The sequence below is a fragment of the Pelodiscus sinensis genome, chromosome 6 (assembly GCF_049634645.1).
Source record: "Pelodiscus sinensis isolate JC-2024 chromosome 6, ASM4963464v1, whole genome shotgun sequence".
NCBI lineage: Eukaryota > Metazoa > Chordata > Testudines > Trionychidae > Pelodiscus > Pelodiscus sinensis.
The window spans coordinates 88,047,507-88,060,465 of record NC_134716.1 but is presented as its reverse complement, the minus strand read 5'-3'; the positions used below and the strand labels follow the sequence as shown (position 1 = coordinate 88,060,465).

General features: G+C 45.9%; 1 protein-coding gene across 1 annotated transcript; it reads left to right on the top strand.

The window, feature by feature from the left end:
* Nucleotides 1-5,190: 5,190 nt before the first annotated feature.
* Nucleotides 5,191-11,122, top strand: CCNB1 (cyclin B1). The gene is made up of 9 exons (XM_006119159.4): nt 5,191-5,350; nt 5,709-5,864; nt 5,941-6,054; nt 7,390-7,572; nt 8,152-8,310; nt 8,787-9,023; nt 9,412-9,552; nt 10,396-10,506; nt 10,864-11,122. Exons 1-9 carry the CDS (start codon nt 5,330-5,332, stop codon nt 10,972-10,974), a joined length of 1,233 nt encoding a protein of 410 aa, XP_006119221.1. The 5' UTR covers nt 5,191-5,329; the 3' UTR covers nt 10,975-11,122.
* Nucleotides 11,123-12,959: the final 1,837 nt, after the last annotated feature.

Here is a 12,959-nt window from a genome sequence, read left to right as displayed (position 1 = left end):
AGCGCAGTGGGAGCAGTCAGCTCTCCCCGCATGCTGGTTCCATAGATCTACCTGCCCCAACTTTGCTGCCTCCTACAGAGGCAGCTGGGATGGTGTGTGGGGAGGAAGGGCATGTTAAAATCTGGCTCCCGCTTTCCCTCTCACCCTCTGCACTGTTGCCTCTCTTATCAGAGGCAGCAGTGGTGGAGGGCAGGTGGATCCAGTGCTTAAAGCTGGCTCCCCACAGGCACCAGCTCCTACCTTATCCCCCACCCTTGTTGTCCCTGATACAGAAGCAGCAAGGAAGGAGAGAATGAATGTAGTCAACAAGATGAATGGATAAGACTAGGTTTATCGGTTAATCCTGTAGTCATCTACATGTTGATATTCCTATTCTGTACCATTTCCTTCATTTCCAATAGTGCTGAATTAGAATAATTTCTGCAGTTACTGGACTGATCGTTCAAAAAGTAGCTGTGGCCGAAAGAATGTAAAAATGGCATTTCCTTATTCCGGTAATCTTACACGTGTATATGTTGTATTTATATGTATATATATCTGAGTGGATTTTGGTAAACTCAGAGAGCTGATAGGTAAGGTCCCATGGGAATCAAGACTGAGGGGAAAAACAACTGAGGAGAGTTGGCAGTTTTTCAAAGGGACATTATTACAGGCCCAAAAGCAAGCTATTCTGCTACGTCAGAAAGATTGAAAATACGGCAAAAGACCGCCTTGGCTTAACCAAAAATGGAAAGTAGGACAAATTACAAAGGATGAATATAGGCAAACAACACAGGAATACAGGGGCAAGATTAGAAAGACAAAGGCACAAAATAAGCTCAAACTAGCTACGGGAATAAAGGGAAACAAGAAGACTTTTTATAAATACATTAGAAGCAAGAGGAAGGCCAAGGACAGGGTAGGCCCACTGGTCAGTGAGGAGGGAGAAACAATAACAGGAAACTTGGAAATGGCAGAGATGCTTAATGACTTCTTTGTTTCGGTCTTCACCGAGAAGTCTGAAGGAATGCCTAACATAGTGAATGCTAGTGGGACGGGGGTAGGTTTAGAAGATAAAATTAAAAAAAAAACAAGTTAAAAATCACCTAGAAAAGTTAGATGCCGGCAAGTCACCAGGACCTGATGTAATGCATCCTAGAATACTCAAGGAGCTGATAGAGGAGGTATCTGAGCCTCTAGCTATCATCTTTGGAAAATCATGGGAGACAAGAGAGATTCCAGAAGACTGGAAAAGGGCAAATATAGTGCCCATGTATAAAAAGTGAATTAAGAACAACCCAGGAAACTACAGATCAGTTAGTTTAACTTCTGTGCCAGGGAAGATAATGGAGCAAGTAATTAAGGAAGTCATCTGTAAACGCTTGGAAGGTGGCAAGGTGATGGGTAACAGCCAGCATGGATTTGTAAAGAAAAAATGTCAAACCAATCTGATAGCTTTCTTTGATAGCATAACAAGTCTTGTAGATGAGAAGCGATGGATGTGGTATACCTAGACTTTAATAAGGCATTTGATATGGTCTTGCATGATATTCTTATCAATGAACTGGGCAAATACAACTTAGATGGGGCTACTATAAGGTGGGTGAATAACTGGCTGGATAACCGTACTCGGAGAGTAGTCATTAATGGTTCACCATCCTGCTGGAAAGGTATAACAAGTGGGGTTCCGCAGGGGTCTGTTTTGGGACCAGCTCTGTTCAATATCTTCAACGATTTAGATATTGGCATAAAAAGGACGCTTATTAAGTTGCAGATGATACGAGGCTGGGAGAGGTTGCAACTGCTCTGGAGGATAGGGTCATAATTCAAAATGATCTGGACAAATTGGAGAAATGGTCTGAGGTAAACAGGCTGAAGTTTAATAAAGACAAATGCAAAGCGCTCCACTTAGGAAGGAACAATCAGTTTCACACCTACAGAATGGGAAGCGACTGTGTAGGAAGGAGTACGGCAGAAAGGGATCTAGGGGTTATAGTGGACCACAAGCTGAATATGAGTCAGCAGCGTGATGCTGTTGCAAAAAACGCAAACATGATTCTGGGATGCATTAACAGGTGTGTTGTAAGCAAGACACGAGAAGTCATTCTTCCGCTCTACTTTGCGCTGGTTAGGCCTCAGTTGGAGTATTGTGTCCAGTTCTGGGCACCACATTTCAAGAAAGATGTGGAGAAATTGGAGAGGGTCCAGAGAAGAGCAACAAGAATGATTAAAGGTCTAGAGAACACGATCTATGAAGGAAGGCTGAAATAAACGTGTTTGTTTAGTTTAGAAAAGAGAAGACTGAGGGGAGGGGGACAGGATAGCCGTTTTCAAGTATCAAAGGGTGTCATAAGGAGGAGGGAGAAAATTTGTTCATCTTGGCCTCTGAGGATAGAACAAGAAGCAATGGGCTTAAACTGCAGCAAGGGAGGTTTAGGTTGGACATTAGGAAAAAGTTCCTAACTGTCAGGGTAGTCAAACACTGGAATAAATTGCCCAGGGAGGTTGTGGAATCTCCATCTCTGGAGATATTTAAGAGTAGGTTAGATAAATGTCTATCAGGGATGGTCTAGACAGTATTTGGTCCTGCCATGAGGGCAGGGGACTGGACTCGGTGACTTCTCGAGGTCCCTGCCAGTCCTAGTATTCTATGACTCTATGATGTGTTTGCAACTTTAATCAGAACCAAGATAACCCTTGAAGTGCAATCAGGATTATCTCCTGACAGTATGTGAACCAAATTGATAATATTGTATTTGAATTAGAAAGAAAACTAGAAACGTGTAGATCCTAACCAAAGAGGAATTTTTCCTGGTTGGTTGGTTGGTTTGTGTTGTCTACTGGGTTTTCTGGAAGGCTCTGACCAGCTAGGAAACTAGTAGCCTTATGTGATCACAGCTATCATGCAGTTTAACATTTGAACAAGTCTCTCAAACAAAGTGCTCGGGGCCATCTTCACATACTGTGATCAAGTTTGAATTCTAGTATTGGCAATTGAGGTAACTGTAAACTGACCAAATCTTAGCAGCAAGCCATTGGACATGTAAGTTACTCCATACATGAATGTTATGGCCAACTATTCATGAAGAGCAACACCAGGAAATTCCACCACCAAACTTTCAGAAGTGTATGTCTTGAATTGCCAAACCCTCCCCTGGACAGTATAAACTCACATAAAAACCGCCATTTTATTACTAGTACATGATATGCACAAATCTTCCTACGTCAAAGGATTTTCCCGACACTTCAATCTAAATATACTTTGAAGTGACCACAGGTAATGATGCATAAAAGTCATAGTTGGTTATGATAAAAGTAAAATGCAATTACAGTAATGTCTAACTGAACAAGATAAAGAGTGAAGTCCAAGCAAAATGCTCTCACCACACTATTACTTGTGCAATCTCAGGATCACCCTCTTGCCCCAATGCTGCTTTTGTTAATCACGTTACCAATGCCCTGCATAGAGATGACTTGAAAGACATTTCTCTCCTTTCTTATAGTTCAGGGATTCTCGAACTTCATTGCACTGCAGCCCCCCTCTGACATCAAAAATTACTATACAGCAAATGGAGGAGGGGCTGTAGCCTTAGTCTACCCAAAGCCTACTGCTCCAGATGGGGTGGGCCAAAGCCTGAGCCTCACAGGATTCAGCCTCAAGCAGGGAGCCTGAAATTGAGCTCTGCTGTCCAGAGCTGACACACTCAACTTCAGCTTTACCCGAGTCCCAGCAAGTCTCAGTCAGCCCTGGTGACCCCATTAAAATGGGTTCATTACCCACTGTTACAGTTCCTTCTCTTCTATATGAATCATCCCCAGCTAACGTCCAGGAGACAAAGTCTGTATGGTCAATTCTCAATATGTAGATTTTTTGTCTACACCCTTTTCTTTCCATAGAATGGCCACTTATGCAGGTAATGATCCATTTGATCTTGTGGACACGTGGCTGAGGCATTAGCTAGACTTTTTTCTAGGGCTTTAATTCTCAGAGTTTATTTCCCAGAACCCTCACATCCCATTCAGGGGTGTGCTTCAGCAGTGGGAAGTGCCGGGGCTTAGGGCTTTAGCCCTGTGTGAGTCTTTAGTCTCAGGGCTTCAGCCCTGGGGTGAAATGTCAGGGCTTTGGTCTTGCAGAGGTCATCAGTCTGGAGTGCACTGGGGCTCATGGCTTCTGTACTACTGGAGGCACCAGACTCATGTTTCAGCCCAGCAGGGTATGCTAGGGCTCAGGACATTTGCCTCCTGAGATACTGAGGATCAAGTGGGCTTGAAAATATTTACCAGAGCTCTTCTCCGCATGACTCTGGGTACAAAGAAGTCATGATTTTGTCTCTGGAGAACGGGTGTGTGACAAAATTGGAATATGTCTTAGTAACATCATAAAAGAACATCTTATAACTTTACATACAATGTTTGCATGCACATTTTACCAGAACAATATAGATAAGCAAATTATATGTTTTCAAATGATACCTCACAAGGCATACTTTGTACAAGGCATACTTTACCACAGCCCTATGAAAAAGAGTGGACTGGCCTGCTCCCTATCCCACTTGCAGTCCACATAACCATCTCCCCCTTCAGTCCTGGATTTCTGCTCCAGCAGACATAAATACCCCAGGCTCTCCCCTATACATCTTTTCCCCAGTTTACCTGTTTCACCCAACATATCAATAAGGCTGAGATTCCATCTTATTAAAAACATTAATTCAGGCACAGAGAGTTAAATATTTAATGCCTTATCTAGACTGAGGGTGACTACTGAACCGTAAAGTATAGTGAAGTTCCAGTGGTAGTGACTAACCCCTAGAGAACCAGCACTATCAAGAAACAAAGCTGGATAGACCCCATGCAGAATATTAAATTAATTGTTTCCCCAAAGCAGAACTTGCATGGGATTCCTTGTTAAGGGGATGAGATGAATGGCCACAGTACACGACTATTGAAATACTGGTAGCCTGAGACTCTTTTAGCTACACTCCATTGCCCACCCCAACTCTGTCCCCAGCCAAGCGTCAGAGATTAAATCATAAAGGCATCACGCCGTCACCTGCTACAAACAATCACCGCCCCCTTTTCGAACGTCTAGAGGAATCAGCACCCTGTCTCCACGGAAACGCATTCGGGGTGGAACAGCGAGCGGCCAATGAGAATCGAGGGAAGACGAGGGGGCAGCCAATGAGCGGAGTTTGGTGCGTGGTTTAAACCTGCAGGCAAGGGCTGCTGGGGAGTTGTGCATTCGTGTTCTGAGCCGGGCAGCTGTGGGGACAGGAGTCGCACGCACTAGGCCCGGCAGCTGAAGGTGCAGCGGCGCAGCCGGAGTTCAGGGCTTTGTGGTGCAGGAGGGGCCATGGCGCTGCGGGTCAGCAGGGTAAGTGGCGGGAGGAAGGGGTCACCCTGTGGAGCCCCGGCGGGTTTCCTTCGCGGGCGGGCTGCAGCCATTTCTTCTGCGGGCGGGTGGGGGAGTGACCTTATTAGCGGGGTCTACGTGTGCTCAGTCTGGCTGCGGCTGTTGCTCCGTGTCTCGGGCCTGGGGCTAAGAGCGGCTCCGTCCCCAGCTTGCTCGCCGGGCTGCGGGACGCTAGTGCAGGGGCTCGGGTAAGGCCGGCTAACGGGCTCGCCGCAGCTCCGCCCTGAGCAGAGCCTGGTCTAGGAGGCTAGGGTTTGGGGGTGCCCGGCGTCCCCTTCCCGGCAGGGCTGCCGCGCTGACGGGGCGCTCTTCTCCGCAGAACACCAGAGTCCACGCCGAGAACCAAGTGAAGAGCAATGTGGCCGCCGTCAAGCGGGAAGCGGCTGCTGCCAAGCCCGGCCTCAGGCCGAGAACCGCCCTGGGCGACATCGGTAACAAAGTGTGCAAGCAGCCGCCCAAAGCGCCTCCTAAAAAGGTAAGGCCAGAGCCTATCCCGCCGAAGCCCCGAGAAGCCCGAGCCTGGGACGCTCACGGCCCCCTCTTCTCTCTAGGAAGCGAAACTGCCCGTCGCCGCCGTGAAGCCCCTGGCCAAGAAAACCACGAGAGCCGCGGAGAAGGTGAACGAGCCGGTTAAGGAGCAGAACCCAGTGCCGGAGCCTGCTAAGGTATTAGTGCAGTGCCAGCCGGCATCCAGCCCCTGCTCTGAGCTAACCACAACCAGCAGGGATCCTAGCAAGCCTGGAAGAGGGACACGCTTCTTCACGCTCCAAACCAACCCTGACCTCACCGATTCCTGCCTGGCTTAGCGCCTCCCTGTTGAGCCTGTTTCTCCCATCACTGACCCTGCAGGCTTTGCCCTCTTCCCTGGAGCATTGGTGAACTCCCTAGCAGTCTGTGAATGGATTATTTAGCGACTCCACAGTAGCATTTGAAAGGCTACAGCTGCACTTGAAGTGCTTCAGTGTACACCTCCTCCCATTGAGAGGGCTCTTCTGCCAGTGCAGGCAATACACCCTCCTGAATGTATAGCTAGGTCAATACAAGATTCTACTCTGTAGCTAGTGTAATGCTGTGTTTAGGTAACTTAACTACCTGTTTTGTTAGTCTTTAAGGTGCTGGTAACTTAAATAGTAGTCTAACTACATAGTTGGCTTGTGTATAGAAAAATTGACAGTTATGCAGCTACATTATACATCTCTAATCTTCATATACAAGCCAACTGTGTGAAACTTTAGTATAGAACAGTCTTTGTCTCAGATTTTCGGTGTGCTCCTGCCAATGAGGTAGAGCAGTAAAATCTCACTTTACAGATGAGATGGGAGGGAGGGACTGAGGCAGAATGCCTAAGAACATGCAGAAGTCTGGTGGAACCTGCCAAAACCTGGGAGTAGTCAATAGGTGAGGATAATTGCCGTGTGGTGGTAATGAATCTGGCATGGGCTTTTATTAGACTGGATGCTGGTCTAGAGGGGCTACTGATGTACACATATGGCTATTAGGCTATGTTCTTAGCCTGGGACTTGAAATCCTGGTTACCTAAAGGTAGTCTATAGGATACCATCCCTTAGTAGACATCCATCTCAAATGGCTCCTACTAAAAACAAGCACTCCCATCCTGCAACATAGGATATCTTGTGACATTACAAACACTGACTTATGAAACAGTCTTGGCCAAACCTGGCATTGGGGATGCTGTGATTTACTACTTGTATCAAGTTTGTGTAGTCCTATCTTTTGAACTCAGTTCTGTTGGGGGGTGATATAACTAGCTTACATACTAAGTTTCTATACTGTTACTCTATTGCACCCTTGTATCATTGTGATACATCTGTGGAGGTCTGATGTAGTTTGTCATGGCTTTAGTAACATTGTAGTATTGTCAGTCTGATTGCTATAGACCTGATCTACAAATCTTAATGGCCTAACTTTCAGAGACCTCTCTTCTGAAGTGTTGTCTTCAGTAGCAGTTATGGGTACTCCATTTTAAACTTTGTCCCCAGTTGGAATCTCCATCCCCAAGCCCAATGGAGACCTCTGGATGTGTGCCAGCAGAGGAGATGTTGTGCCAGGCTTTTTCTGATGTCTTGCTTGAAGTGAGAGATGTAGATGCAGATGATGGTGCTGACCCAAATCTCTGCAGTGAATATGTAAAGGACATCTATAGCTATCTGAGAGATCTTGAGGTTGGTATAAACAAGAACCATATCTTCTGTCATTCTACTTTACCCTGACTGTTACCACCTCTCTGGTGCAATTGCTACTTGAGAAACTGGACCTCTCTTTCTAGACCTTTGGGTATCCCTAAGGTGCAAGGAGTCTTATTCCTTGCAGTAAATCTTTCCCTTAATCCAGCAACCAGCTAGGAGAATGAAGGGTAAGATAGGCTTATTGGACCAACTTCTGTTTGGTGAGAAGTTTTTGAGCCACATAGTTCTGGTTTCTCTCAGATTCCTTCTCCCACCAAGTTCCATTTATCAGACCGTGTTTCTCAATAGCCTCTGACCAACAGGCTATACATAAACTGCATACATTTTCTAACAGACTCAAAATGTAAGTGATAAGCAAAACTAGTTGGCTTAAACTACCAGCACTGGCATTATTACTCCAAGGTAATATAGCTAACAACTGCCTTATACTATTGCCTTCAAATATCTCTTGGCCAAAGAAGCTAGATTCTGTCTCTTTGTTGGCCAAGAAGATGGTGCCAGTGCTTCCCTATATGCAGGAATTGCTGTAGTAATGCATACTCTTCTTCCGTGCAGAAGCAACAAGCTGTCAGACCAAAATACCTGGCAGGACAGGAAGTTACTGGAAATATGCGAGCTATACTAATTGACTGGCTTATACAGGTTCAGATGAAATTCAGACTGCTTCCAGAGACTATGTACATGACTGCTGCTATCATTGATCGCTTCTTGCAGGTAAGGGCATGACATGGCAGCTTGGAATCCTGGCAAAGGAAAATTGCACTCGCATACAGCAGATAAGGGTGACAAATCTGAACCAGCACAAGTTTAATGTTGCACTGTAGCAAAGACTAATTGCTTTTCATAATCTCTCTAGAAATTCAGACTTAAGGATCATTAAACATGATTGACTGACTGGACTACTTAGTACAACTAACTTGTACTCGACACAAATATTTTGGCTCTAGTATGCTGATGACCATACACTTAATATAGAAGCTTTAATTTTCCTGTAGTCTTAAACTGCTGTTTAAATGTACAGCATGAACTCCCATACTACCTTCTAAGTGGTCAAGAAGCTTGTGACTGGAAGTAAACTACACTTTCATATAAACTCTTAAATTTAATGCCACTTCATCAGCGTAGTATTTAACCTGTGACAATGTTTATTGGCTTGTGTAATTCCTGTCTTAAATGCTTTTGTATTGTAGGAAAACAGTGTGTCCAAGAACATATTGCAGCTGGTTGGTGTCACAGCCATGTTTGTTGCTAGCAAGTATGAAGAAATGTACCCTCCTGAAATTGGAGATTTTGCTTTTGTAACAGACAACACTTACAGCAAGTACCAGATCAAACAAATGGAAACTAAGATTCTAAAAGTTCTAGACTTTGCCTTGGGCCGCCCTCTGCCACTGCACTTTCTAAGGAGGGCATCCAAGATTGGAGAGGTAAAATTCATGAGGCATTAAAGGCAATATCTCAGTTTATTATTTCTGCAAGTAGATATGAAGACATTTGTAAATGGACAAAATTCCATCTAACCTCTGCAGAATGCACATCTCTTGTCTTGGCTGGTAGCTAGTTACATGAGCTATGCATGAGGACAGCTGATACTCGGGAATGGAGTTGTCTGCTGATACTAAACTGCTAGTACAGGTTGAGAGGGAATCTACAAATGGCAGGAACTAGTAATAGGACAACTTGCATAAATTATGCAAACCAGTTGAATGTGGGGTATGGGACAGTCCCTTTCTATTTCAGAGGATGTAGAAGCAGAATGGGTGGCTTTCATCTATCAGGGCTCACTGAGGACCACTAATATGATTCTCATCCTAGGTGGACCTAGAACAGCACACTCTAGCCAAATATCTGATGGAATTATCTCTGGTGGATTATGAAATGGTACACTACCCTCCATCCCAGATTGCTGCAGCTGCTTTTTGCTTGGCTCTAAAGGTTCTTGGCAGTGGAGAGTGGGTAAGTCTTTAGATTATAGTCTGACATTCAGGCACCAAGTGGATCAAATGGGTACAGCTACCAGGAGTGCCAGTAGGCTAGGGTACACTTCCATTTTTGGGAAATGCAACCCTAGGTGTACTACCAAGCAAGCACCCCTTAAATAGGGTTAGGTTCTAGAAGGCATGACCTTTCCCCACCCTGGAAAGGGGAACATACATAGATCACTTTCAGGGTAGAGCAAGCTGGGCTGGGGAGTCAAGCAGCTAGAGCATGGCAGCTTCCTGGGCAGCTTTTTGGGGGTAGAGGGGAGGAAAGAGGGTAGGCAGCTTCTCAGCCAGCACAATCCCATGAGCTGCTGGTGGGGGCAGGGAGCACTTCTCTAATGGCCACAAAGGACCTGCTTAGGGATTTCTTCAGATTCAAGCCAGATTCTCAGCCCATTCTAGAGTCTCCCCCTAAGGAGCACATAGATCCATGCTGGCTAGGGACCCTGATGGAGGTCCCACTGGGACCCCAACCAGGAGCCACTTAAGTGCCTCCCAGCCAGAGCCTGCAGCCCTCCCCAGGTCAATCCTCACCTACGGCCAAACTCAGTCTCAGACCCTGCAGCCTATGACCATGTAACAAGTTCTTGGAGTGGACCCCAGCAAATTATTGCCAACCCCTGGTCTAAGGGCAGAAGGCTGAGCAAAGTCAGGAAGAAGTGCAGTGGGGGCAGAGCCTTGGAGGATGGGATAGAGCCAGGAGGGGGCACCCAGAGGCAAAACCTCAGCATAGGTGCAAACTTCTGGAAAGGAGCACATTCTTTGTGCCTCTAAAGGAATTGTATGCTATTGAGTAACACTGGTTTACTTGTCTTAGACGCTAACTTTACAACACTACATGTCTTACACTGAGACAGAGCTTCACCCTGTCATGCAACAAATGGCTAAGAATGTGATGCTAGTGAACCAGGGTCTTACAAAGCACATGGTAAGGAACTTAATTTCCTCTGTAGGATGGGTGTGGTGATGGTGGGGAACAAAGTAATACAGAGCAATTGGTGCAGCATGCTCTTAACTCAGCAAGTTCCACTCTATTAGCAGCCAAGTATAACAGGTAAATACAAGACACTTCTTGGTCTAACTCCCTAGTCTAAACAGTTGGTTAGCTCATGAAGAAAACCCTTAATTGTGGGATGTTGCTATTACCTGTTTATAGGCCTGCCATGGCACATAGTTGATCAGTTTTCAGCTTTTGTTAATTGGTTCACTTGCTAGTTTAATGGTTGGAGTTTTCAGTGTTCATGTAGAACTATAATCAAGATTAACCTCATTTGTCTCATTTCAGACAGTAAAGAACAAATATGCAAGCAGCAAACATGCTAAGATTAGCACTCTTCCACAGCTCAACTCTGCAGTCATACAGGATCTGGCTAAGACTCGGTCAAAAGTGTTATAACTTTTTATATAACTAGCAGAATTAGATTAAAGTTGGCACCATGTGCCATTGTATGTTTTTTTGTGTGCATGTGTGTATATATAATGGCTCTTATTTTGTCCTTGAACTAAATCTTTTTAATAAAGCATTTTTTGCTTCTTACCTCTAATCATGTTTGTCTATGTGTAATCCCTTTCAAGGGGGAAAAGCTAAAATGTAAGAAGCTACTTCTCTCCCCCCAATAGCTCAATTTACCTGAAGAGCTCCCAAGCACAGGGCAGGCTTTCTTTCAACTAAGACTACCCCTGCACTAAACAGAGATGATCAATAGGACCTAAGTAATGCCAGAGTTCTAATGCCAAACAAACACTCCCCACCTAAAAAAACTGCCCAAGCAAGGGCAGCTTTCCTATCAGAGCTATAGAAATGGCATACAGGCAGTCCCCGTCAGATCCAGCTTACGAATGGGGCTTTCTCACCCCGGAGGTCGAGGTGGCGGATTGCTGCCTGCGAGCTCCGGGGCAAGAGAGCCCTGTTCGTAAGCTGCTCCCGGTGCCCCTGGTCTGCTGAGGACCGTCTCCAGCAGACTGGGGCACCGGGACTGAAGCCGCGGCCAGAGCAAAGCCTCAGAGGCGCAGCACCCCGCTGCGGCTCTACTCCCTGTGTCCCTGGTCTGCTGGGGGGAGGAGGGGGCACAGCTAGTGTTGTGGACCCTGGGGCAGAGCAGCTGGGGTGCTGCCAATTGGTCCTGCAGCGCCGCTCTGGGCACTACTGGACCAACCCGGCAGCACCCCAGCTGCTCTGCCCCAGGTCCTGATTCAGCCACTGCTGGTCAGTTTCAGCAGTGGCTGAATCAGGACGCCTGGGGCAGAGCAGCTGGGGTGCTGCTGGGTTGGTCCAGTAGCGCCGAGGAGCAGTGCTACTGGAGCAACCCAGCAGCACCCCAGCTGCTCTGCCCCAGGCGTCCCCAAGTCAGCTGTTGCTGAAACTGACCAGCGCTGACTACAGGAAGCCAGAGGCAGCAGTTTCAGCAGCAGCTGACTTGGGGACGCTTGGGGTTCTTAAGTTGAATCTGTGTGTAAGTCAGAACTGGCGGTCAGTTTCAGCAGCGGCTGAATCTGGACGCCAGTTCCAACTTACATACAGATTCAACTTAGGGACTGTAGGTTTGTTCTTATCTTGTACGTAACCCGGGGACTACCTGTATTGTGCTATAAAAGCAAAGCTACACCACCCTACTAACCTCAAGCTGTAGACTCATTTAAGAATGCAGGGGAAGTATAATTTACCAGTGCCTCTACTATGGATATCCATCTCCTCTGGGTTGGAGATATAGGAGTGAAGTGTAGGGTGTACCAGCCTGGGGAAACATTAATTCCACCTAAGGCATGCAATGTATAAAATCAGCATAAGTCTCAGACTTTTTTACCTAAATATCATGCTGTCAGCCAATGCTTGATAGTTACATGTAAACCTGTGTAACTTAAGATCAATATACAAGTGATTCTCAGTGTGCATAATTCAGCAGCACAACCATGCTGGAGTAAACTGCTAGCTTGTAAAGAGCTCTCTGGAATCATATCAACAGATCAGAATCCAAAGGTAGCTTAGGTGAGTCCTCTGCATTTTTCCAGGGTATTCTAAAGAGTTATTTGGAAGAGCTTCATCTTAAGTGTATTACCTGTTCAAAGTGTAAGCAGAAAAGAGCAGTCCCAAGTTTTCCCTTCTGCACCTAAAGTGGGCTGCTAAGTGATGTATTGTCCCAGTACTTTGCAACTTTTATTTAAAACACATAAAGCTGTTTTACTCATGGATATTTTTGTTAAAAGTCATAGGTCCCAAGCCATAAAGATTCACAGGCCATGATTCATACTATATACACAAGGTGCAGAACCTGGGACAACCCCTTGAACTCATCGCACTTCTTCCTGCCCTCATTCCGCTCCTTTCCCAAGCAATGCTGGAATCTGGCAAGGCAGAATAGAGAGGGGACAGTCATACTGCTG